General features: G+C 34.9%; 1 protein-coding gene across 1 annotated transcript; it reads right to left on the bottom strand.

Annotated features, from left to right (window-relative positions):
• Positions 1-18,909: 18,909 nt before the first annotated feature.
• On the bottom strand, positions 18,910-22,081 carry LOC120167923 (zinc finger CCCH domain-containing protein 23-like). Its single transcript, XM_039176812.1, has 10 exons — positions 21,207-22,081; positions 21,104-21,176; positions 20,840-21,019; positions 20,662-20,744; positions 20,317-20,577; positions 20,068-20,230; positions 19,760-19,966; positions 19,602-19,653; positions 19,212-19,506; positions 18,910-19,076 (listed from the first exon to the last, which is right to left on the bottom strand). The coding sequence occupies exons 1-7, from the start codon at positions 22,039-22,041 to the stop codon at positions 19,870-19,872; spliced, it is 1,692 nt and encodes a 563-aa protein (XP_039032743.1). The 5' UTR covers positions 22,042-22,081; the 3' UTR covers positions 18,910-19,076; positions 19,212-19,506; positions 19,602-19,653; positions 19,760-19,869.
• Positions 22,082-26,118: the final 4,037 nt, after the last annotated feature.

Below are 26,118 nucleotides of genomic sequence, written 5' to 3'. Positions count from 1 at the left end.
TTTTAAATAAATAAATAAATATTATTTACATAATTTTGAAATAATAAATTAAATATATTTTTGAATTTTTAATTTTAATACTAGACACAATTTATAATTAAAAAGTACCAATTTTGGGCGTTGTAGGGGTGCTAATCCTTCCCTAAACGTAACCGACCACGAATCCCTTTTTATTATTAAAAAGAACGAATTTTTGGTTAAAACGCAGATCAGTTTATCTTTTAATTGATGTTTTCTTAAAAACTCTTTTAAAAGATATTTTTTAGGTATTCGACCTACCTGACCCAAAAGGCCGATGGCGACTCTTAAATTATTTTCAAAACCATTTATTCACATCAATGTCACCGCCAAATAAATATTTCGTGCCCGGACCAAAACCGGTTACGACAGCTTGGCGACTCTGCTGGGGATTGGTTAAACTTTAAAATCAATTATAAACTGTCTCTATTAATTAAAAATTAAAAGTTCATATATTTAATTTTTAATTTTTTCTTTTCAAAATTTTTATATTTACTTATTATTTTCATAATATTTATATGTTTTATTTGCAAGTATTTTATTTCATTATTTATTTTTCTGTCAAAGGTTTGAACATTTCTCCTCACACACAACATTTGCATTGCATAACATAAAGCTCTATAATTGAGTTGTCCCTTTTAAGTGGGAGTGAAAGCGACGTCTTCGTGAGAATTTATTCTCCGTGTCAGACCTAGCAAGTAACTTCCGGGGTTCATATGCTCTATGTCTTCGTGAGAATTTATTCTCCGTGTCAGATATAGAGAAATGTATCCCCTCGAATTGAACTCGATCCACTTAAGTCTGTAATGGACTAGGATTGAGGGTTTGATAGCCCAAGGGGGCATCAACAAGGACAATTCGAGTACCTTTACTCCTAGAACTGAAAACCTGCATATAATAAACCCTAGAAACTCTCCCGATCTGAAACCATGCCGAAATTTTGTTCATAGGTGTACACAAAGGAGAAATAAGCTCTAGCTTTTAATTTATTATTATTTTTTTTTCTCCCTGAATAAATGCATGCGAACTAGAAATCATGCGATTAGGTTAATTTTTCCAAACAAAGCATGGAACTAGAAAGCATGAGGTTAGGATTTATTATATACCATGATTTTTTTCTTTCAATTAGTTGGTATTAACCATTTTATTTTTTTCTTATTTTCCCATGTATGTTATTTGTGCTCTAATTTGTTTAAATTATTTTCTTTTGTTTGCATTGCATGATCATGACCAAAAGGTGTTAACTGAAAAGACTGTTCATCAAATTAGAAAGAAATCATAAATGGACAAAAGTTCTATGATCAAACAAAATATGATGCGGCCAAGAAAAGACATCCTGAGGGAACTCTAAAGATAGAGAAGAGCTATGCACCCAAAGATTGTATGCCCATTGAAGAGCAAAAGGAGATACGAGAAATAAGAGAGCAGGTGTCCAAAATGATGGATAGAATATCTGTTTTGGCCAAAAGAGAAGAGATTCCTGCACAGAAAGAGAGAAAGCTTAATGAACATAATCCTGCAATCTCAAATATGCAAGGGACTTTGATCCTAATCAATTGGAGAAGTTACAGACAATCATCATCCGTATTCACAAGTCATCTGGAGATACCAAAGAAATGATGACAATTGTAAAAGCTTCCAGAGAAGAGAAATCATGTAACCTGAAATCATCGAAGTTTAGTAGGCTCCCGATATCTAAACTCAGGTTCAATTCAAGACAAAAGGTGGTTCTCATCTTGATACTATCCCCACATCATAAAGAGTTGTATGAGAAGCTACTTGAAGCACGAGAAGTGGATCCATATTATAAAACCGTTCCAACCTCCGTATCCAAATTGGTATGACATCAACGTTCATTGTGAATATCATGCCGGAGCTCAAGGACATACCATCGAGAATTGTCTTGCCTTCAAACGCTGAATCCAAAGTCTTTTGGATCATGGAACCTTACAAGTTATGGTAAATGATCGACCTAATTTGGTAACCAAGGGTTCTGATAGAAAGCACGAGAAGTGGATCCTATATATAAACCGTTCCAACCTCCGTATCCAAATTGGTATGACATCAACGTTCATTGTGAATATCATGCCGGAGCTCAAGGACATACCATCGAGAATTGTCTTGCCTTCAACGCGAATCCAAAGTCTTTTGGATCATGGAACCTTACAGTTATGGTAAATGATCGACCTAATTTGGTAACCAAGGGTTCTGATAGATTTACCAAAAGTCTTCAAAAGTAGAATATCAGTAGGGGCGCCCAGAGAAGATTTGCTGAGTTTGAAGCTCAAATACATCATTTGAAGATTGAAAACGATAAATTGAGCACCAAAATGAAAACCATACATGAAGATTTCCAGAAGGTCAGTCAAGCTTTTCAAAATGCTGGTATAGGAAACACCCTAGAAGAGTGGATAGCAGGGTCACCAACTGAAAAAAAGTTGCAACATACATGAAGATTTTGTCCAAAAACTTTTGAACACAAATGTTTCTCTCGCAAGGAAAATGATCAACTCCAAGAATTGACATAGGAGATGAAAGAACCCCAGAATGTCATGGAAGAAGTTTGCAGTTCAGACAAGCTATATGGTCCATAAGCTGAAACTAACTTGGTTTTAGAGAATAAAATGGGAAAGTTATTCCCTATATGTAAAGTTTTGTTGAAGTTAGGACTAAAGTAATCCCCTACAAGTAAAGTTTTTGTTTGATGTACTGAAGCTTTTGTGTTCTGAATATGTTCTAAGATGATCACTCTAAAGTACACCTTTCATACATGCATTTACATTTTGTATCTGTGCATTTTCATTTTGTGTATTTACTTTTTATATCTTTGAATTGCACATTTTGCATTCTTATTTTTCCATTTATGCATTTTTCACATTTTTATTTAAGTATTGTCATGTATTTTAATTATAAAACATGTTAATAATTAATGAAAGGTTTTGTAACAGTAAAACCAAGGTCATTCATTCATATTACTTTACTGTCATCATGAAAACAATGGAGCAATCTTATAAGGGACTACAAGATCGTGGCCAGAACAATTGACAAGGTTACCTCCGGATAAGAAGAAATATCAGATTCAGTACCAGATGGATCAAATCAAATTATTCAGTATGTACATCTGATAAGAAGAGAATTGATAAAGAGCAACCATGCTGTCAGATTGAAGAGTCGAAAATGGTAAAACCCTCTGGGGCATCCCAATTGAATCCAAAGAATAGCCTTGTTCATTATTCGCAATATAGGAAAGATTCAAGAAGATGGGAAGCAATTAAAAATATGAAATGTGTTATACTTCCCACAAAGAATTAGAAGCAAGAGAGCTTAGCTTGGTTCCAGATTTGATTATTCCCCATGAATTCAAAATGCCTGATTTTGAGAATATGATGGCACAAGTTGTCCCCTAATCCACCTGAGAATGTTTTGCAGAAAAATGGGAGGATATTTAAATTCTGATGACCTGTTAATTCACTCTTTCCATGATAGCCTTGTTAACCCGTAATCTGGTACAATCAGTTGACCCAAGAACAGATCAAGAAATGGGTAGATTTAGCTGATGCATTTTTGGGAATATCGGTATGTTAAAGGCTTAGCTCCACACGTATGATCTTCGAGAGTAAAGGAAAACCAATGAAAGATTTCAAGAATATTGCTTAAGATGGAGAGGAGTGGTAGCACAATTCAACCTCCCATGTTAGAAGAAGAGATATCACGTATGTTTCGTGATTCCTTCCAGCGCCTTTCTTCGAGTTAATGCAGGCAAATCCGACAACTAATTCGAGAATCTTGTGACAAGTGAGATTTAATTGAGAATGTAATCAATGAAGAAAATTCAAAAGTCACATCCAGAGCCCGACGGATCAAAAGCAAAGCTGATCATGAATGAATGTTGCATCCGAGTCCTCGCAACTGCAAAGAAAAAGAGTAAGTAACTGTTCGTCGACCAAGAAAGTCATGCGATCAAGAAAACTTTAGAAGTGTTCCAAACTTCTATTTCAAACTTATACCCTTTGGTTAAAGGTCATACATCACACCAAGACCAACTAAAGTGACATCAAACCCTTCTGCTCATAGCTATGATCAAGATAGTGTTTGTAATTTCCACTTGGGGTAAAGGGGCATTCTACAGGCGATTGTAGGCCTTGTTAAAAGAAATTGAGATGCTTGTTGACAAAGGGGTTTTGACACAAGAAATGATCAAGAATGGGGGGCAATGAAGAAAAAACCCTGATCCTATTACATACCATTATAGGATAATGAGGCATAATAAAATAATAAGTGGAAGTGTTATATACCACTGTAGTACTTTTCTATTTTCAGCATCTTGTTTGAACTTGTTTTTTGTTCCTTTCTCCGCTTTTTGTGCAATAAAAATGTGTGTGCTTATTAGGTTATGAGCAAGGAATCAAGTTTTAATCTTGAATTATTGAGTATCAAGTAGATTAAATATTCTTTTAATTTTTTCAAGAGTTATAGATTTATTGGCAAGTGATAAAATTATATCTTCAATATCCCATCCAACACCAATTACTTGACCTGTACCAAAACCAAATCCTGACACTACATTTATCTGAGACTCTGAAGAAATGTCTCTACCTGTTTTTGAGACACAAACACTAGATGTTTTACCTTCTCGGGTAGAGTCGATTGATTGATGATACTACCTTCCACCATATACATGACTTTATAAGTCACACATTTGTCCTTCCAAATACAAAACCATCATAAACCAAAAGACCTCAAAGAACCAAACTTTCAATTATCCGTGAATCTTACTGCAAGAAGAGACGAATGAGGCATCATGGACCAACTCATTGATGATAATTTCGAGTGATTAGGGCATACTCAAAGAAGAAGGGGAAAGTGATTGATTGAAAGAAATATATCATGCATTAATTATATTTTTTCATGTAAATAAAGTTAATCTTGAATATTCATCCCCCTGTGGATACCTCTTTTTACAAAGGTTTCTGTGTATGAGATGATGAACGGCATTGTTTCATTTATCCTTTAATATATATATATATATCCTTTGTTTTCCCCATTTGAGCCTGAATAATTTTTTCTTCTAATTCAACCCTAACCAAGGATCACCCTCTACATTGGGGGGCAAGGTAAAGGATATTGGCTCACAAGAATAAAGATTGTCAATACAGTTTTATTACGAAGACAAGTTTCCATGAAGTCATGAAAGTTTTGAACTACAAAGTATGTCAAATACAGAGTGCTTGAAGATCAATCCAATCAAGAATAATGGAAAACCTCCAAAATGCAAAAGTAACGGAGGTGCTCAAGCAATTGAAGTATTATACTCATCCAACAAAGAAGAAAAAAAGGAAAAGGAAAATTGAATCAAGATGGGTGACTTATTGAGCCTCAAGTTACAAGGTTGATCAAGTACAAACAAGAAGAGCAGAAATGCTTAAGATATGAGAAATGGAAATGAATCCAAAATTTGGCAGTCTAGAGGGATCCAGATTATGGAAAAATCCCCAACAAAGCAGATCCAAGTTAAGCAAGGCAAGATTGATGGCATCAGAATGAATTGATCCTTGGTTTGATTACCCTTAAACACTTATTTGGGCCTTTTTATCCCTTTCTTTCGTAACCATAAGCCATGGCCTACGTTACGTACCTGAAAAGTCCATTTTAATCATACATGGATTTCTAAGTAAAAGATGATATCTTTAGAATTCATTCCGCCTCTCAAGATTGATTTTTATTTGTAAAAATTGGTTTTTAAAATCTTTAATACATGATATGAAAAATGATAAAAGGGGAGTTCAAGATGTAATTTTTAAATAACATCTTAGAACCAAAGGAGGATTCGAGTTGAAAACCTGAAAAGGCGGCTCGAATATTGAATGGTGCAACAATGACATAAGAGACGATATTAAGCTCTTAATGAAGCACCACACATCTCAAAAACGTTCATGAGACTCTAGAAACGAGAAGCATCTCTACAAGATGAGCATAACAACCATTTCTTCAAGTTAGTGGAAGCCCGAAGCAACATACTGAACCAACTTGAAAGAACCTACTTTACCAAAATCCACCTACACCTTAAATCAGTCAATAATTTTGACACTTGCCATAGGACTATGATTTTTGAATGATTTAAAAGTGTAGTTGATTTATTTGATATTCATTTTAAACTCATTGTTTATAATTTGATTGTATTGTGAACCTGAAAGGGGTAATACTTTGCAAAATTCTTTCATTCTTCAATAAAGAAAGGAGAAAAAACATTTTCAAACACGACAGTCTCAAATGGAGAAGGTCCTTGAAGCAAGTTGTTGCCCAATCTACCTCTATTGTAGAAAAAGTGATGCCAGGATGATGAAACACTTCACATTTTTGAAAGCAAGTGGTATGAGAAGTCAGAAAAACTGGAGAATTGAACTCGTGACACTCCCCTATGACATTATTAGCTGCTCATCAAGAAAGATTATCGTTTATCTCATGTTGAGGTCGATAAGCATCACCAGACAAATTACTTTCCCCAGCCATTAATCCATGTTTCTGGCAGATTACATCACAGAGATATAGGTCCCAGTAAGATGTATTATGGGAATGAACAAGTCAATACTTGCACTCTGGTTATACCGTGATGTTGGCTCAAGTCTTGATCTATCATTGATACTTCTTCTATGCCAATCACTTTCTTTGTCAAGATGATACCCATTATGTCCTTCAGAAGATTGTTGAATTTGAATTTGAGGACTTATGGCACAGAATAAGACATTGGAACAAATTTTACATTTGTATGCCGTACAGGATTCCAAAGGTTGAGATAACCAGTTTTACCATCAACTAAACCTTTCCATGGTTAGGGAAGAGTGGGATATGACGATGTGTATTTTGGAGCAGCCGAAGAGACAGTCACTGTGGCAGTCATTGCAAGAAAATGCACCAGCAAAAATCTTTTATTTCATCCTGATGATGTTTATTTCTTCCAGTAAGGTTGTTACACTGGATGTCACCGACAACAAGGTCGAATTCGACAAATCTACTCATCAATTGCTCCAACCGATCATTATTCAGTTCTTGCACATCTGTTTTCAAAAATATGCCAAGACAGTAGAAGACAACCTCTGCATCATTGATCCCAGAGAAAAGAGACAGGACATTGATATCACTAGGAAATATGTCTTTATACAGATCCTTGTGTATGGTTTTTAAGGAAACCTAAAAGCATTTCCACCTCATCAGGTTCAAGTGGAACAACTTTATTCCTTCCAACCCATACTAGATTCTATTTTTAGCACTCATCAAGAACATACTTCTGGACACTCGAAGGTGGCTCATGGTCATAAGCTTCAAGGGCCTTACAGATCCTTTCTGTCAATTTGGCACTTCCTGTACATGTTTATAAACAGTTCAACTTTGTTCTTGGATCCCATGAAAGCCACCATTTCTTTGTCAATGGAAAAGCATCAGCACATGGAGGAAGCAGAATAAGAGAAAATCTGTTCTTAATTGGCAGAATTATGAATATAGCCCTTTTCAGTGTAGTAGCATGGAAATGCTTCGAATCTAAAAATTCTGGCTCTACATCGAATAAGCACTGTGATATCCTAGTCCAAACATTAACTGGAACAAATGTAATGTGCTCCATAGCATCTTCTAGAAGTGTTCTTTGAGTTATCTGATCTGGTTGGACAGAACCAATCATTGAATTTGGAAGATGAATGTCCATAGCATCTTCTGGAAGTGTTCTTTGAGTTATCTGATCTGATTCAGTAGGAACCCCAGAACCAATCGTTGGAATTGAAAGATGAACTGCATGATTATCTTCATTAAGAAGCTTCTTTTCAAGCTTCCTCTGCTTCTTCCTTTCCAAAAAAAAAAACATAGCCCAAGATTCGCCTTTACTTGTAATTAGGATCATTGCATAATGGCTTCCTATATTCTCCTGAAAGAAGTGCATCAGCAGCCTTAGCCATTTGGGCAGCACATATAAAATCTGTCAACTCTGTAATTGATGAATCTGGACCACATCTCTCCATAGTTATTGAAGCTTCAGCCTCTGAGAATCCCATTTTTGTCAAGTATAACAGTTTACTCTCCTCATCAGAATCAGAATTCATGATTTCCTCGATATCAGAAGAACTATCAATATATGTGAAATCATCCTGAAAGATCGCTTCATAATCAGATGAGTTATTATCAGAATCAACATGTTGCATGGGTATGGATTTTTATGAGCCTGTACCATTGTATATGTAGTCTTGCCATTGCATCAGATTATTGTTTGCATAAATTGGTTTCTCTCCCACAGAAAAGTATATTTCAGATATGGCCTTCACTGAAAGATGATAAGCCACTGTGTCAGCCTGGAACGGATTACCAAACTATTTTCACTACTCTGTCTGACTAAATCCCTCCAGATACAGAAAAGGGTCACCTCATTCAGAAGATACATATCTCAGACGTTTCTGTCAGAATGATTGAATACTTCTTAAGTTTGTGACAACATGAAGAAATTTCAGTTACTTGATAACACTAATGTTTAGTGACACCAGAATGAGAGTATTCAAGATAAATAGATTTGGGACACGAATAAAGCTACAAGTACCTACAACAAATCAATGTCAAAATTGGACCTCGTGGGGATCATGACATTCCAGTCAAACAGAGATTGAGAGTGAATCAGATAAATCTAGAGGGACATCTTGAGGGCCCATTTCAACCAGAAATAGATTGGGGCATTTTGAAGGCTCACAGCAATATGAATATTTGGGCATTCTTGTAGGCTCATCTTAACAAGAAGCAATATTGGGGCATTTTAGAGCTCACTTCAGACAGATCCATGTGGTATTTTGAGACTCATATTACAAATATTTGGGGCATGCTAAAAACCTTTTTCAAACAGAATCAGAAATGTTGAAATATTCTGAATATTTATCAGCAAAATGCTGGGGCATGCTGAAAACCCATTTCAATCAGAATCAGAACTGTTGATGCATTTTGAACACTTGTATTAGCCAATGTGGGGGCATGCTGAAGGCCTATATCATCCTGTGTCAAGATCATTGACTTGAAAAAATATTTCCAATGAGACAGAAAGGTGTGAAGAATGAAAATGGTAAAACAGTGACAGTCGAACTGACTATACATAATTGCTTCGTTCATCAGGCAGTTACATTATGATCATGTTGTTGAACAAATGTTACTCAGCAAGTATGTTTTCAAAAACCTAATATTCTTACCGTATGACAGTGTTCTTTGATAAACTACATTACGGTTGCATAAATAAAGATGATCCTCAGGCAGACTACTCGATCCAGGTTTCAGTTCCTTAAGATTTCAGCATTGAATTTGGCCTTCTGTGTGTCGGTGATAATTGAAAATATTTCTTTGAGATTCCTAGCAAATAGTTTCCACTATACTATTGAGATTATGAAGCTGTTTTTCACATCAGTTTTTGCTTCCTTGATGACATTGAAAAGGGAGACTCGACTCTCACTTATATTACTGTTATTCCCGTTGTTATTGGGATCATCATTGCTAGCCAGGGTGAACTGGGTTTTCATCTATTTTGGTTTTATCATGGGTGTTTCATCCCCAGCGGCAAGAATTCCATGAACCTCTTCCTGTACATGGCCCCTATAGCTGATATGTTTCTAATTCTTACAACGCTCATTACAGAAGAAAACGTGATCTGTATCACACTTTGCCTTTGCCCGAGATGATATCAAGATTAGTTGGTGTCTCTTCTTCAATTTAGCACTAGCATATCTTGTGGATTTGACTAATTTTTTGGTCATACCAACATCACACTTGAATCCCCATGGAGTTTTGTTTTCAAATGGTCTGTGACATTATACAATTTTAAACACTATGCAAAGAAGTTTCTTGACCGGCAATCCAAGCAGAAGCCACATGAGATGATGAATGTGTCAAATGTTTTATGAACCAGTGATTATGGTGCTGAACCAGTGTTGCAATCATATGGTTTCCATTTATTGACCCAAGATGAATTTTGTCTTCTTCAACTTCAAGATTAAAAGTGAAATATAATGAAGACTTCTTTCCACAGAAGGAGAGATGAAAATTTTGACAACAAGAAACTAGTGGAGCCAACTAAGGTTGAACGACAAGTTGTTGTTAAGCATCTCGACATGATATGGTCCAAGTTGCCTTATTCGAAATCTGATTATATGTGGAGACATGAAAGGAATTGGAATAATCTTCCTTGTGATATGTTTCAAGAGTCAAATTAGAACAGGCTTTACTCTCCTAATTAATCCCTGCTGAGTCAGGCATATCTACATCTACACTCTTCAAAGATGATAGATTCTCTTTTAAAGATGACAGATTCTCTTTTCAAATGAAAACTTTATGGATTTCTACACAAGTCCAAACAAATAAAGTTGGTTTTATCCAAGACAAGATGGGGCATCAAAGTCATAGCTCTGACTATAGCAAGAGTCCACAAGTGAAACAATTCTTCTGAGACTTTCATGAAGCAAAGAAGACATAAAGATACAAGTTGATCATATTTCTTCAGAATGCAAGCTTGATAGCATAAGTTGCTACACTGATATCCAGAGGTGACCCTGGCAATAAATGATGAAGTGGAGGAAAACCGAGTTCACCATTTTGAAGTTAACGAAGATCGCATCAACATTCATGCATCATATTTAGACATTTGCAAAATAGGAGCATTTTCATTCATTTTATCCATGTTGAATATTTGACAGGAATTTCAAAGATTTTAGCAAAGTTCAATCCATCATTCAATGGATCAACATTCCAGGTCGAGTTCATAATGAGAAGAACTCATCTGAAGGAAGAAGAAATTCATAATGAGAAGAATTTGTTCAACCTTTTGCTCAAATCCATCATGGATTGACATTTCCATAGAAGTTCATAATGAGAAGAACTCATATGAAGAAGGAAGAAGAAGTTCATAATGAGAAGAATTTGTTCAACCTTTTACTTGAATCCATCATTTGATGGATCATCATTTCCAGAGAAAGTTCATAATGAGAAGAACTTATCTGAAGAAGGAAGAAGAAGTTCATAATGAGAAGAATTTGTTCAACCTTTTACTTGAATATATTATTTGATGGATCATCATTCCAGAGAAAGTTCATAATGAGAAGAACTCATCTGAAGAAGGAAGAAGTTCATATTGAAATTTGTTCAACCTTTGTCTGAATTCATCACTTGATGGATTATTTTGCCAGAGAAGGTTCATAATGAAAGAACTCATCTGAAGAAGGAAGAAGAAGTTCATAATAAGAATTGTTCAACCTTTTGCTCAAATCCATCACTTGATGGAGCAGCTTTTCCAGAGAAGTTCATAATGAGAAGAACTCATCTGAAGAAGGAAGAAGTTCATAATAAAAGAATTGTTCAACTTTTTGCATATTCTATCACAGAAGGAGATAGATTAGCATCAGCCTTTCTAGAGAAAGTCAAGAGCTTATTCACTTTTTGAATGACTCTATCACAGGAAATAGGTCAACATCATCCCCAGCGGAAAGTTCATAATGAAAAAACTCTTCTGAAAAGAGAAGAATTTATTCAACATCTCCATATTAATCAAGTGAAGAAGAGATGGATGCAATCCACAAGAATGAAAATTATCTTGAAATTGGGGCATGTTACCCAATCAACATGTTATTTTGAAAAATAATGAGAAAACGATTTCCATAGTTTCTCATTCAATCTTTTCTAAAAATGAAATTGTTGAAAGTAAGAAAACGATTTCCTTAGTTTTTTTACTTAGTAAACTATTTCCCTCATCTATAAGTCCTTCAGTGCATGATTTTCCAAAAAGCCTTCGGGAGCTTTTTGATGTTTTTAAAGCCTTCGGTCATCTGTAAGTCCTTCAGTGCATGATGTTTCCAAAAAGCCTTCGAGAGCTTTTTGATGTTCTTAAAGCCTTCGGGTCATCTGTAAGTCCTTCAGTGCATGATGTTTCCAAAAAGCCTTCGGGAGCTTTTTGATGTTTTCAAAACCTTAGAGTCATCTGTAAGTCCTACAGTGCATGATGTTTCCAAAAAGCCTTCGGGAGCTTTTTGATGTTTTCAAAGCCTTAGGGTCATCTGTAGTCCTACAGTGCATGATGTTTCCAAAAAGCCTTCAGGAGCTTTTTGATGTTTTTCAAAGCCTTAGGGTCATCTGTAAGCCTTCAGTGCATGATGTTTTCAACATTTCCATATTACTTAAAATAAGCCGAATGAAAAATTATTGTTTTTTTCGTCTTTTGCTCTATTCTTGTTAACACAAGAATGAGCAAAGAGGGCAGCTGTAGACATAATTTTTCAGTTCATTTTTATTATTAATTATTAATTTATTATATTATTATTATTAAATAAAAATAAATATTACAAACCATTTTACAGATCCCCGAGCCCATTTACAATTTGAAGCCCAACAGTGACCTAGAACCGACCCAGACCAGATGGAAACCCTAAACCAATTTAGGGTTTCAGCTAGGGTTTTCAAACCCTAGCTCCCAGCCGTCGCTTCCAGAAGGCTCAAGCCTCTCCAGCTTCCAGACGTTCTGCCGACGCCTCACTGCCAGATGGTCCAACCAGTCGCTGCCGACGCTGCTTTTGCCACGCCACCTCGCCGCCGTATTCCAGACACCAGATGGCAGCCCAAATCGAGCTCCATGGTGAGTCACCAGCATAGCTATGGTGACTCACCTAGACATCCCTCTCGGGACCGGTCCAAACAGAACCTTGTGGTGGCTATAAAAGCCACCATACCTGCGAAGAAGAGAGAAACAGACAGCCACAGAGAGAGAGAAAAAAAATAGAAAACAAAAAAAAAAGAAAAGAAAAAAAAACGAAAGGAAGAGATAATCACAGCAAGCCAATAACCAGAAAGAAGAGGAAAAGGAGCATCTTACCATCGTAGAACCTTTAAATCGTCTGGAACCACCGGAATCATTGTAAACCGAAGGTAAACCTTCGATTTATTTTAGATCTAGAACGATCTAGAGCATTTTAGGACAACGGAGGCCATATTCGGCCTTAGAAGGTCGAGATCTATGCTCTAGAGTAATTAGGAATTCCGGTCACCGTGAGCGGTGGTCGCGGTGGCGATCGGCGCCGGAAACGGAGGCCGATTTTCTCTTCCGGCGAGAGAAACGAGAGCTTCTCTCTCTAAAGAGAAGAGCAAAACCAGAGAAGTGAGAAAGATGGCCCTTAGGGCCGGCTTAAATGGGTATAAATACCCTCATCAAAACGACGCCGTTTTGATGAGGGTATATGTGTAATTTCCATCATGGGTAAACCATTTCCGCAGTCACTATAGTTTGTGTAATCCTTACGATTTAGTCACTGAAAGTAGTTTTTGATTATTTTAATTTAGCTTCTAATTTTATTTTATTTTAATTAGTCCTTACAGAATATATATATATATATATATATATATATATATATATATATATATATATATATATATATATATATTATAATATATATATATATGTACAATTTAGTCTCATGGTTTTTAATTTTATTTAATACCGATTTTATATTTTTTAATTTCTTTTAATTTATTATCCGAATTTTATATAGTTTTTTTTAGTCACTAAATTAATAAAATAAGAAAATAACTGTTTAACCCTAAATTTTGATTAATTATGAATTAGGTTTTTAATTTTAATTTACTATAATTTAGTCACTAATTTTAAATGTTTTCATTTATTTACTGCTTTTTAATATATCGTTCTAATTGTATTTTTATTGTTTTAATTGTTTATATATTAAAAAATTTTACTATTATTATATAGTCATAATATATAGATAAATATAATTTATATTTTTTAAAATAAATTATTTTAATATTTTTCAATATCGAAGAAAAGGACAGTCTTAATATAACTAGATGTCCTATTCTGGTATCTTAAAATTAAATATATTAAAAATTATTATTTAATTTATTTAAAATCAATTTTATTAATATCAAAGAAAAGAGCTGTCTTAAGGCACCTAGAAGTCCTTTTCTAATATTTTTAAATAAATAAATATTATTATATAATTTTGAAATAATAAATTAAATATATTTTTGAATTTTTAATTTTAAAATAAATTAAATATATTTTTGAATTTTTAATTTTAATACTAGAGAATTTATAATTAAAAAGTACCAATTTTGGGCGTTGTAGGGGTGCTACCTTCCCTAAACGTAACCGACCACGAATCCCTTTTTATTATTAAAAAAACGAATTTTTGGTTAAAACGCAGATCAGTTTATCTTTTAATTGATGTTTTCTAAAAAACTCTTTTAAAAGATATTTTTTAGGTATTCGACCTACCTGACCCAAAGGCCGATGGCGACTCTAAATTATTTTCAAAACCATTTATTCACATCAATGTCACCGCCAAATAAATATTTCGTGCCCGGACCAAAACCGGTTACGACAAGATGGATGTCATTCCACTTTATATTAGGTGGTTAACTCTCTTCAGTTAAATGTAACGAGTTGTTAACTTTTCTCTCTAAAATTTTAATCGGTTAAATTGTGTTGTATTTATTTAACTAAAAAGAGATTAGTAATTTAATTAAATTTGAATTCATAAATTGCATTGAGAAGATAGTAATTAACTGACTAGGTATCAATTTCCAGACGTTATGGGGTGTTAACCCTTCCTCACATGTAATCGACTCCGAACTCGTTTTTGCATACCTAAAATTTGTTTTAATTCACACTCTAAACAAATATTGGTGGCGACTCCCTCGAAACATATTTTTTATTTTAAAGGAAACCCCAATTTTAATGAAAACGAAACTTAAAATTAATTTTTCCATTTTTGAGACTTTATGAAACAATGACCATAGAAAACTAATAACAGACATACCTCAGCTGGCACATGGTAAAACTCCCATCTCTTGAATCCTGCAAATTAAATGAAATCATAGAAGAATTCCAGTCAAAATTCAACACAATTTCTATGGTTGGAACCAAGTAATCAAGGTGAATGTCACGAATTTCGATTTATGTTATCAGAGAATAAATTATAACCTGTTTTTCAGTTTTAAGATTACCAAAGTGAGCTAAACATGAGATTATGCATTAGTTCTGCAGGCGGCCTTTATGAATATGATAAGATCTCGAGGCCATCATGGAAGAAGCATCTGCAGAGTGAAGAAACAGCAAAAGAGGGTTCTCTAATACCATTAACGGGGAGCTCGGTACATTTCTCGAGTGATCACTCCGCATCGTTGTTTTTACTAACAAATGTACTCTGCATAAATGAATATCACCAATACTCACAAACTAACACATTAGAGCATCACAAGACATGGGCATACCCTATTTTCCTAGTTTTGATATCATTTCTGATGAATATCCTTAAATACACAGATTCACGGTAAGTTGCAGAAATCAAATAAAATAAGAAAAGCAAACAGATTCTTCGATAAGTTCTCAATGTGCACTAACCAATATCCTTACATGTCATGTCGGTTGCCCTCAGAAAGTTCAAATGAAAGATTGCCGAAACCCTCCAGAAACCAAACTGGCATGCATAATAGACCAAAAAATGTCTAGGATTAACGTAGTGTTTGTTGTTGGAAGAAATGACCAGTTCTACCAGGATAACAAAGTGACAGAGTTGTGGCATGAGCATCACCAATCTCGGCATTTAGTTCTGTCCAGGTTGACAGGAACCGCTACGAGGCGTTTGTCCTTTTAGCAAACCGGTTCGCTTTTCATGCTTTCAAAGATTTTACCCTGGTTGCTCCACTTGGGCCATTTTTCGAAGGGAATCCACTGTTTTCCATAGGTTCAGTCGTTCAGACGGAAATGTATACCTAAGGTATAATATAAGAACCAATTGAAATGAATAAGAAACTAACGAAAATTATTAACTGGTCCGGTTAGCAGAAATTCAGCAAGTTCAGGACAGGCAATGGAAATGGATGCAGATCATTGGCACTCCAACAAGTCCATGCACAGCAAGTCAGTGGATTGCTTTGGCTTCATGAACAATTAAACAACACCTCAAAAGAGTTTTCTTCTTCTTTCTGTGTTGTTTCAAAACGTCAGAATTTTGATATAAATTTGAATGTACATTAAACAAGGTATAGAAATTGACACGTACCAAAATAAAATCAGCAGGAAATGGAATCTTTTTTGCTTCAAACGAATTTTAGTTTCACAATGCAAACAATTCAAGGTAGAACTAGGTGCAAACAACAAAAATCTTCTTTGAAAGAGAACCCAGGAATCATACCAGAGAAACAAGTGTTGAAGCTCCCGAGAAAGTACTTTGTCCAATCCAAGAAATGGGATTTGTTCATGTCTCCTCCCCATGATTTCAAGCGTTACAATGTCTACCCCGATGGTTCTAGATTGATTAACACTGTTAAACTCGCTGTCATTGCGTTTAACCCAATCTACTGTTGTGATTTTTAAGAGCAGCTGGTTCTGCAGGGCTGCAAACCGGATCACGTAACGTACTCTTCGATCATAAACGTCTACTGATGTATCGGTCTCAACGCGAAAGCCGATACCTGTTTTCGGAGATGCAGGATAAAGGGTTCGATAAATGTGTCGTGGCCTATCGTAGCATGATAGCAATGTATGGGAAGAAGGGACGATAAGAGAAGCAATGACGATCATTAGCGTTTACAATCAAGTGAGTGCGTACAAGATGTGCCTGAAGTTCTACCAGGGGTTTAGATCGAACAGGGATCGATCGATAAGGCTATTGCCGGCTTCATGGTCGGAGTTTTCCCGGAAAAAAAAAACCAAGTTTGATCAATGAGTTGGTGAGGGTTCTGCAGCACATCAAAGCTGAAGGGACTCAGTTTGATCAACGATTTTTTTTTTTGACTAATTACATAACTAAACTGAATTTATTGGTTTAAATTAGTGCTTGAACTTAGCTTCCTAATTCGATTTAGATTATTTTGAAGTTACATACATTTTGGGCCTGACAGATACAAATTCATATGACTTTAAAAGTTTGAGGTATATAATATTTTTATTTCATTTATTTGATTAAAAATTTAAATTAAATTAATTTGAAAACAGATAATATATCAACTTTAATAACTGGTAATTAATTTTTACATGATTCGATCAACGATTATCCTAATAACCAAATATTTAGCACTTATATGGACCCATGAGCAGGGCCTAAAGGAAGTTAATTATTTGGAGCCACTTGATATTTATATATAATTATATGTACGAGGGAGACATTATTATCCAGTTTTGCATTTCTCCCTAACATAACATGTGCTATGGTGGCTACCATTTGTTTATATTATCTATATTCTCGACATTATACAAAACTCTCATTTTTATGTAATTTTTTCCTCACTTATATTTTGCCTAAGTAGTCATCCAATATTTGCCATAAACTTGTAATATTTAGTTTTCTTGCAATTAACTGGGGAAGAAACAAAACCCAAACTTCTTATCTGATCATTGAATGGGCCCATATCATTATAAAATAAATAAGAAAGACCTGAAATCATGGCTTAATTAAGTAGGGAAATATTGTACAAACTTGATAGTGGCAACTTTTTTTACCCCCATGTAAGTAATTATTGAACTCATTTTCTTTTACTTTTCCAATAATTCAGTAAAATAATTAAAAATATTTATTTAATATCCAAATATAACAATTAATGATTTTTTTGTTGTCCTCCGGTTCTAAGATTTAGCTCTGATTAAACTGGACCGACCCAAGTCGCACACCTAATTTTGGTGGGTGAGTCTTCCGAACTTGAACATGAGACCTTATTTAAATGATATCAAGCTAATTACCACTTGAACCAACCCAATTGATAATATATTAATGATTTTTTATATATATGGACTTTTTTGTATTTCATCTATGATCATTTGTTGAATATAAATTCGATTGAAAAATTGTGCTCTCTCACAGCATACTTATGATAAAACCTAGTTTTTCTAAGTTATTTTATTTTTTCAGACAACAAAATTTGAAATAATGCTAACATAAAAAGAATAAGTGAAGCTTTCAAAAGGGTTTTTTTTTTATTAATTGGGATAAGTAAAAGGTAATATACATTTAAATACAACTTTTAATGCATTGAACGTTCACACATATGATATTCTCGGTGTTTGAATCCGAGTCTTTAAATAATTAAAATAATTCTTTTATTATAGAGGTGGCTCGGTTTGTATCAAAAGGGTACTTTTTAAAGTTATCGAAATATAATTTATAATAATATTATTAAATGAATAAGCTAATAATTTCATTTCGTTTGAAATGTTTACTTTCAAGATAAACAATTAGCAAAACAAAAAAGTTAAAAAGGGTCCCATTATGAAAAATTTTCTCAATGACATTTAACCTAAACAGCAACAGTATGTGAAGATAATTATGATATTGATATTGATGCATGCCAGCTAGTTATATTATCAACCTTGTAGAATATAAATTTATTAAATTGAGACACATTTTTTTATTCCTATTATATTAATAACTTGTATTATATAAATTTTAATGCATGTATTAATAACTTGTATGACGTTCATGTTTGTATGAAAGAATATTTGTATTATAAGGGAGCAGATGTGTATGCAGCTCAAATGCACATGCCATTAAAACATAAGAGCACATGGATACATATATATACAGAGCGAAAGATAGAGAGGCCCCAATCTGATTTAATGTTAAAATATTAAGGCAAAAACATAAAAAGAGCACCAAATTCCATAAAAGAAAGGTGCTGGCTGAAAGTGAAGGGAGTGAGTGGTACCCAGATATTCATGTAAAATTGTCAGAAACCATGTGACAGTGTGGCCCTTCATCCACAATATGAGACAGAAGTGTCCCCTAAAGTTTACTTTAATCACACGATGAAAGGAAAAGACAAACTTTTTTCCCTTTTATCTCACTTTTGTTTTCACAGTTCTGCCTGTTTCATTTCATCACAATCTAATTGCTGACAGATACTGTAAAAATAATAACTTGAACACCAGATGAAACACACCCAGAGTCGAATTCTTTTTACCATTACACTCCTTTGCCGTTTTGGGTTTCCCATATCTGTATAGTTGTTAAGCTTCTGGAAAAGTACTTTTATAACTTCTTGGGGGTTTAATTCTGTACACAGTGACATAGTTCATACAGTCACTTTTTTTCAACTCACTTTGGAAAACAGAGTTGGAAAAAGTAAAAGGGAAGCAGTAAAAAAAAATTACAATATAAGATAAAAAAGAAAAAAAGAGTTACTCCTACTAGTTACTGCTACTATCCTACTACTACCATCCTTCGTTTCTACACTGTTTGTTGTGTGGTCCAGCAATTAGGGTGTCACCAGTAAGGTAAGGCAGAAGACCCCACTTGCATAAATCGGTTCCTCTGTCTTTTACCTATACATATATATTATGAATTTTGATTGTAAATAGTATTGCTGATGATGATGGTGATCTTTCAGTGATCTTGTCTTACAAGATATTTTTTGTATGGTTTGTTGGCTATACACCTTTGTTTATGGTTTAATCCTCCATGATATGCTTAATTGTCACTGATTCTGCAAAGGATTATAATTAAAAAGCAGTTCAAACATTATGAAAATGATCGGATTTTGTTGCGGTTCCGAGGTGCTTGATAGCGTTTTTTTCTTACCCTGGCAAAGTCGATTTTCCTCCATTGTTGACTAGCTACATGCCAATGGTTCCTTGCCCGGATGAAAACCATTTACAGGAAAAGGTTAATCACAATTAGCTTCCACTGGTTTTGTTGGATGCTATAGCAATGGACAGTGATGCTAAATGATGATATACCTTGGCATTTGTAGTAGATATGTGTTGAGGGAAGCCACGTTGAGGCCGAAGACATTACCAATAGAACATGAAGTAGTCAGAGCTCCGGTTTCGACTTTCGTCGTCAGCTTCTATGGCCACTGCAGATGAGGTGAAGAAGATGTGAGGTGATCACCAGCTGATTTCTTCGGAGAAGTGAATAGGTTATCGGGGAGAACATGCTCCAAGCTGTTCATATGAGGAAAGCATTAAATCGATCACCTAAAGCTACCACAAAGCAAGTATAGTTATTGTTTTGTTTATCTACATTTAGCATTCAAGTTTCATACCATTCAGGAACATCAGTTTCTTCGGTATTGGCCTTCCCCTTAGTGTTACTATTACCATTGCCATTTTTATAATTACAAACTGCATTATTATCCTCCATCTGCTTATCATCTTTCATAGCAGCAGCCAACTTGGAAACAGCTGAGATCGTACAACCACCGTTCTCTGCAGCCAAAAAAGTACACCGGATCGCTAAATTGAACAGTAAGGTAACTTGGTTCATATGGTGATCAAACCAAAGTCGAACGAACCTTCAGGGACTTCTTGATTGATGCCATCAGCTGGAAAAATAAGTGCATGATTGTTGGGAGTACGGGGTACAGTCGGTGAAGGAATGGGGGATCCGGTGGACAAATCATGATGGAACGGAGATTGGTGCTGGTTCTTTAAGTCCAGCAGCTGCAAGTTCAATAGCCTTCTTCCTTGAAGCTCAATGGCTTGCTGCAAATCAGCCTGCTCCTCCATTTTCCTTCTCAGCAGCATCTCTTGAGTATTGTAAAACATTTTCGATCCTAAATAAGTTCAGATCGGAATCGAAGTTGCACCAACAATGCATCAAAATTTGAGATAAAAGCAAAAGGCCTGGTTATACTTACCGAGATGGAGATCGAATGGCTCCCTAGAATCAATTGCAGACGGACTCCAGCAGGTCGAAAACTCTCCTCGTTCCAATTGTTTCCTATAAATTCCATCGATTAAGATAAATTACATTCACTTAGAAATCAAAGTTGGCAAGATAGTACAAAAAGAAAGAAGATAACAAAGAGCCTTTACTTCTCTTGGACTTTCCCTTTCTCCTTGTAAGGTTTAACAAGCACCCGAGAATCGCAGATGAAATGAGGGTTCCCTTTGGCTAAAATGAGCCTCACTGTCTCTGGATATACAAATGTAACAAAACCAAACATCCTCTTTTGCTGGTAAGGAATCCTCACATCTTGTACTGGTCCATAAATGCTGGAAAAATCCAAAGGGAAGCAATAATCTTTAAACTCAAAACTCGGAATAATAACAACAATCATAAAAAACCAGTGACTTTACCTGAAATAATTTGAAACATCTTCTTCTTTGAAAGAACTATCAGCTGGGAAGGTCAAGTAAATCTGTCTAGAACATGGATTAGCTGCTGCTCCTAAACCCAAGCCCGAAAAATCGTTTCTTTCGGGCCGGCACCGCCCCAACTTATGAAGCTCATCACCCGTCATCAAAGCAGCCATTGCTGACCTGCCATAGCTATTAAGAGACTTGATGTATGGGAAAGAAGTCCCCGGCATGAACTGAGAAGCTGAAGCAAGATTTTGTTCCTGTTGTTGAAGAGCTTTTGATCTAAGTAGCTCCTGGTAATGCTGCTCCAACTCGTTAAGCATACTCGGAGAACCGACGAGAGCAGCTCCTCCATCGGCACAATCTCCATGAAGAAACCTACAGCTAGTACCGTTCTTACAAAACCCTCTAGCGAAGTACAAACAAGGTTTCCATCCAATCCCAGAGTTGACATCAGCAGCAGCACCAAAACACATACCGGGAACCGAGAAACTCCTCCTGTGTAAAACAGAATCGGGCATTGCCAAGTCAAGTCGAGGGCTGAACAAATCTTCGGGTTTCGAGTCGTTGAGAAACGAAAGATGGTCGTCGATGAATTCATTATCATCGTCATTTGCAATGGCGCTGCTTCGATTGACAATAGAGGCATACGAGAAAGGAGAAGAAGGGATGGATAAAGGTGTTGGCTTTGAGGAGAGAGGAGACGGAGAAAGGGGAGCGGACGGTGTTGGCGGGTTCGAACTGGATAATCCCAAGTGGGTTTTGGCTTTGAGGATTAAAGAGTGGATGTGAGCTTCGGGTCCAAAGGCTAAACGGATCATTTCCTTCTCGCCATGGTCTTGGATAAGAAGATAACCCATGATTTTCGAAGCGTTATCAGGGTCTAAGCTTTGGATCCTTGATAGCACTATCCTCGTTGCTTCATATAAATCCATGGAAAAGTTATTTCAGTTCCAAGGATTAAGAGATGGAGAAAAATGAAAGGGAAGAGAGAGCAAAAGCAGTGAACTTTGCTTCAAAAAGGGAAATAATGGCTCCTGATTAATATTATTATAGTAATTATAAGTATTCTGAGGAATATAATGAGTTCAAAGCTTCTTCCTCTCTAAAAGCCCATAAGATAAAGCAGCAGCAGCAAAGGTAAGGTATACCCTCCTCTTTCCTCACTTAATAAAACACTGCACCAAAGCTTTGATTTTCCTTGTTTTTTTAATTGTTTATTTATTTAATTACTTGAATATATTTACAGATTTTGGACAAAAGAAACTATATGTGGGTGGGGAGAGTAGATCCGGATCTGCTTCAGAAACCCTATTTGTGTTGGGGTAAACTACAAGAATATTCACTAAACAAAAGTTACAAATTGGTCAAACGTTATCGATTTATAATAAAATGGTAACTCGACATTAATAGCCGTTAATCTTGGTGACAGAAAGCAGAGTTGAACCGTTAACACTTGCCTTGTAACACCCCAAAAAGTGGGTTAAATTGAAGTGCTAGTAAGTTTACTAGTCTATTTGGCAACTCCTTACAAATATGGGCCTTGGGTTGTAATTAACCCATAAATTTTGGGATTTGAATACCCAAAACCAGCATTCACGGTTACCATTTGGTATTTAAAAAAAATGAGCACCTTAGTCGGTTCTCTCTCTATTTTTTCTCTCTCAACAAAACATTTTTAGTTTTTCTTCGATTCATTGCTAACCGAGATGATGTGTTTGACACCTTCGGTACCATTATGTTTATCTCGTCGACCACATTTGTCCGATGTCCTTGGATTTTTGTTCATCATCGTTGTTTGCAATCGGTAAAGTTTTGAATATTCGGGTTTCGCTAAAAACCCCATATCCGTTGATATTTTTCACAAACTGACCTGATAAGTGATTCCCCGTAGTTGAAATTATTTTTTGAAAATTTTGGTGTTTTTCTGGCCACCGTAAAGTCCCCCACGTGCTCTCACGCACCATCGTGTGTGCGTGGGATTCGTCCGACAGTTTGGACCGGCTGAACCGGTCACCCCTTGGACCGAACCGGCTAGGCTAGTCATCGACCCGTTTTACCGACCCATTGATCGTTGACTTTGACTTTGACTGTTGAATTTGATCGTTGACGTTTTTCAAAATGATTTATCTTTATGTTTTTCGACGTCTTGAGTCCGTTTGGTCAAATTCTGATCCGAAAGTCCTATTTTGCATCATTTATTGGTTAAAGTCATGATTTAATTAAGTAAATTATGGGATTTTAAATTTACTTTATGGTATTGATTTCCGAAGGTGATCACGTTTCTCAACATCATTTACCATTTGACCCTGACTGTTTTCGCTCAACTCAGTTCGATTCGCTCAACTCAGTTCGATTCTGCCCGTTTGTCTCGAGATACACGTAAGTATCATTTAGTGACTTTATAGTCTTTTACGTTTAGAATTGTGAATTTCATGTTCTAACATCTGCATGGGATGAATTTCATGTTCTAACATCTGTATGAGATTATATCTCCGTATTGAATCTACTTGGGATCCTCATATGAGGGTTAAATTCCCATTCTGATTTTGGTATTTAGTTTTCAATGTCTCCTTGTAAGGTAATATTGCATATTATGTTGATTCGAAATGAATAGTAAGATTGTGAATTTCTGTTGGGACATTCTGCTAGTAAAATATTTAAATTTTAATCTTGGTCGATTATTATTTTGTTTATTATTTTATACTTGAATTTTTCTACGTTGCAATATTACCTTATTAAATTTTATAGGACACATTGAGCCTTGTAGCTCACTCTGTTTATGTCTTTCTATTTCAGATTATCCATATATAGGGTCAGTTTGGCTATTGGAAGTATGGTCTTGATTATACATTGTATGTGTTTAATATTTACTTTTCAGCCTTCTTAAAATGTAACATGATTTTATTTCTGATTTTATGTTCAGTAAACATTTTCAGAATGACTTATTAAAAATTTTCTTTCGTAGATTGTATATGTGATCAACATGGTCACTCTGATTCAATTTCAACTCCTATATTGGGTTTAAGGGGGTTACATTTAGTGGTATCAGAGTCTATGTTTAAACTCTTGGACTGTGCAGTCTGCTATAATTCTGAAATTTTGTTTAAAACAAATTTGCAAAAAGATTTTTTAGAAAAAATATGAAAAATGATTTTTGAAAAACCATGCCACAAGATTTTCAAGTATTTTATGAAATTATCGAGACCCCGATGCATTCTGTAAAGTTACTACTTATCTGTAATGATGGTTTAATACTTAATATATATATATAGTCGTGAGCCTGGTTTGGATGTTTGATGTCGTTTAGACACATTAATTGGTTATTTCGAGTGTAAGGTCTAAACTCTTGCAATTAAGTCAAATAACGACACATGTTCTTGATTTTCTTTTAACACTCTTCAATCCTAATTGGTTAAACTTTATTAACAATTATGAATTTATTCTCGATTTCCTCCTAAAAATAAGATGTGTTAATATCTGGTTTTCAACATTATTTTAATTTTATATGGGAAACTCTGACTGAAATCTCTGGACCTGTTATAAAATATTTCCTAAGAGGAAACTCGTAGGAATTTAATATATTTCATATGACTAAATATTCTTTCAAGTTCATATTGATTATGAGTTTTGATAAAATTCCAGTTATGTGCGACAATATAAGAACATAAATGGATCACTGTAATAACGCTAACCTGTTCGAGTTCTTATTTTGTCACACTGTGGTTTTCTATTTACAAGAATAATTTTTTAGTAATATTTTGTTCGAGTTTTTATTCTGTCAAAAATTTGTGTAAAGTTTGACATTCCATAATGGAATATTATTTTGATATGAACCATTTTGAATTCCTTCAAATTCTTTGTAGATTAATTCCGATATCTACTAAAAGTTTCCTCATATTTTTTATTAAATATGATATATGTATTGTTCAAATTTAATATGACTTGGGGAAAGTGTTTCGACATTATCATTCCACTTCCTCAGTAATTATTAACTTTGTATGTGATATTCATTATCCTAAAACATTAGTATAGGTTCTGAAGTATTTGATGAGACTAGATATAAGTATTTCTCGTGTATTGTCTATATTATGAAACCGAAAGGATATAACATTTGTATTACTCTGATTCAGACTATCTCAAGGGGGAGAGTTAATTTCAAGAATTACTTTGAAAGTATGAAAACTAGAATTCTATTTATGCCTAGTTTATTTCAACCCATACAGACTTCAAAATGGATTTGTGAATGGGTAACTGTAGATTTTCTCAGTAGATTGCCTTTGACTCTATCAAAATAAGATTCAGTCTGTGTTTTATCGATCATCTTGACAAGTCTTTTTATATTATTTTGGTTCGAACCAATTATATTTCTGGTAACTAATCGGGTTGTTTACTTATGAGATTGTTTATTTTGGCAAGTTTTCCGTGTCTATAGTGACTGATCGAGATCCGGGATTTTTGTCACGATTCAAAAGACTCTTTCCAAGGTTATGTGTCTGCGATTGAAACATAGGTACCATTTATTATCCTCAAACTGGTGGGCTATTGAACGTATTACTCATATACTGGAAGATAAGTTGAAATGATGTATTATAATGTTCTGAGATGATTAGAGGGATCATTTACTGTTGATTAAGGTTTAATTCTTGACAGATTTTGTGATGATTATGACTAACTGCATAAAGTCATGAGATAATGTTAGAGCTTGAGTGTGTTCATGATTCATAGTTACCAGCCCCTTACGTTATTTATGTTGAGACTAATGAACTAAGATATGATTTCACTTAAAAAATTATTCAAATGCTTATCTGTGAGGGTCAAGTTCTGAGAATCATATGAATATTGACAGTTAAAATACTATAGAGTAATAGTAGTTTCTGAAGGTCATTTCAGCGACTCTAGTGTCTGTAAGGATGTTGTTTCCTCATCTTTTTCTGTCAGCTAAAAATTTGATGTCGAAATTTTCTTAAGAGGGAGAATTGTAACACCCAAAAAATTGGGTTAAATTGAAG

The sequence above is a fragment of the Hibiscus syriacus genome, unplaced genomic scaffold, assembly GCF_006381635.1.
Source record: "Hibiscus syriacus cultivar Baekdansim isolate YM2019G1 unplaced genomic scaffold, ASM638163v2 tig00111708_pilon, whole genome shotgun sequence".
NCBI lineage: Eukaryota > Viridiplantae > Streptophyta > Magnoliopsida > Malvales > Malvaceae > Hibiscus > Hibiscus syriacus.
This window is presented reverse-complemented; position numbering and strand designations above follow the sequence as displayed.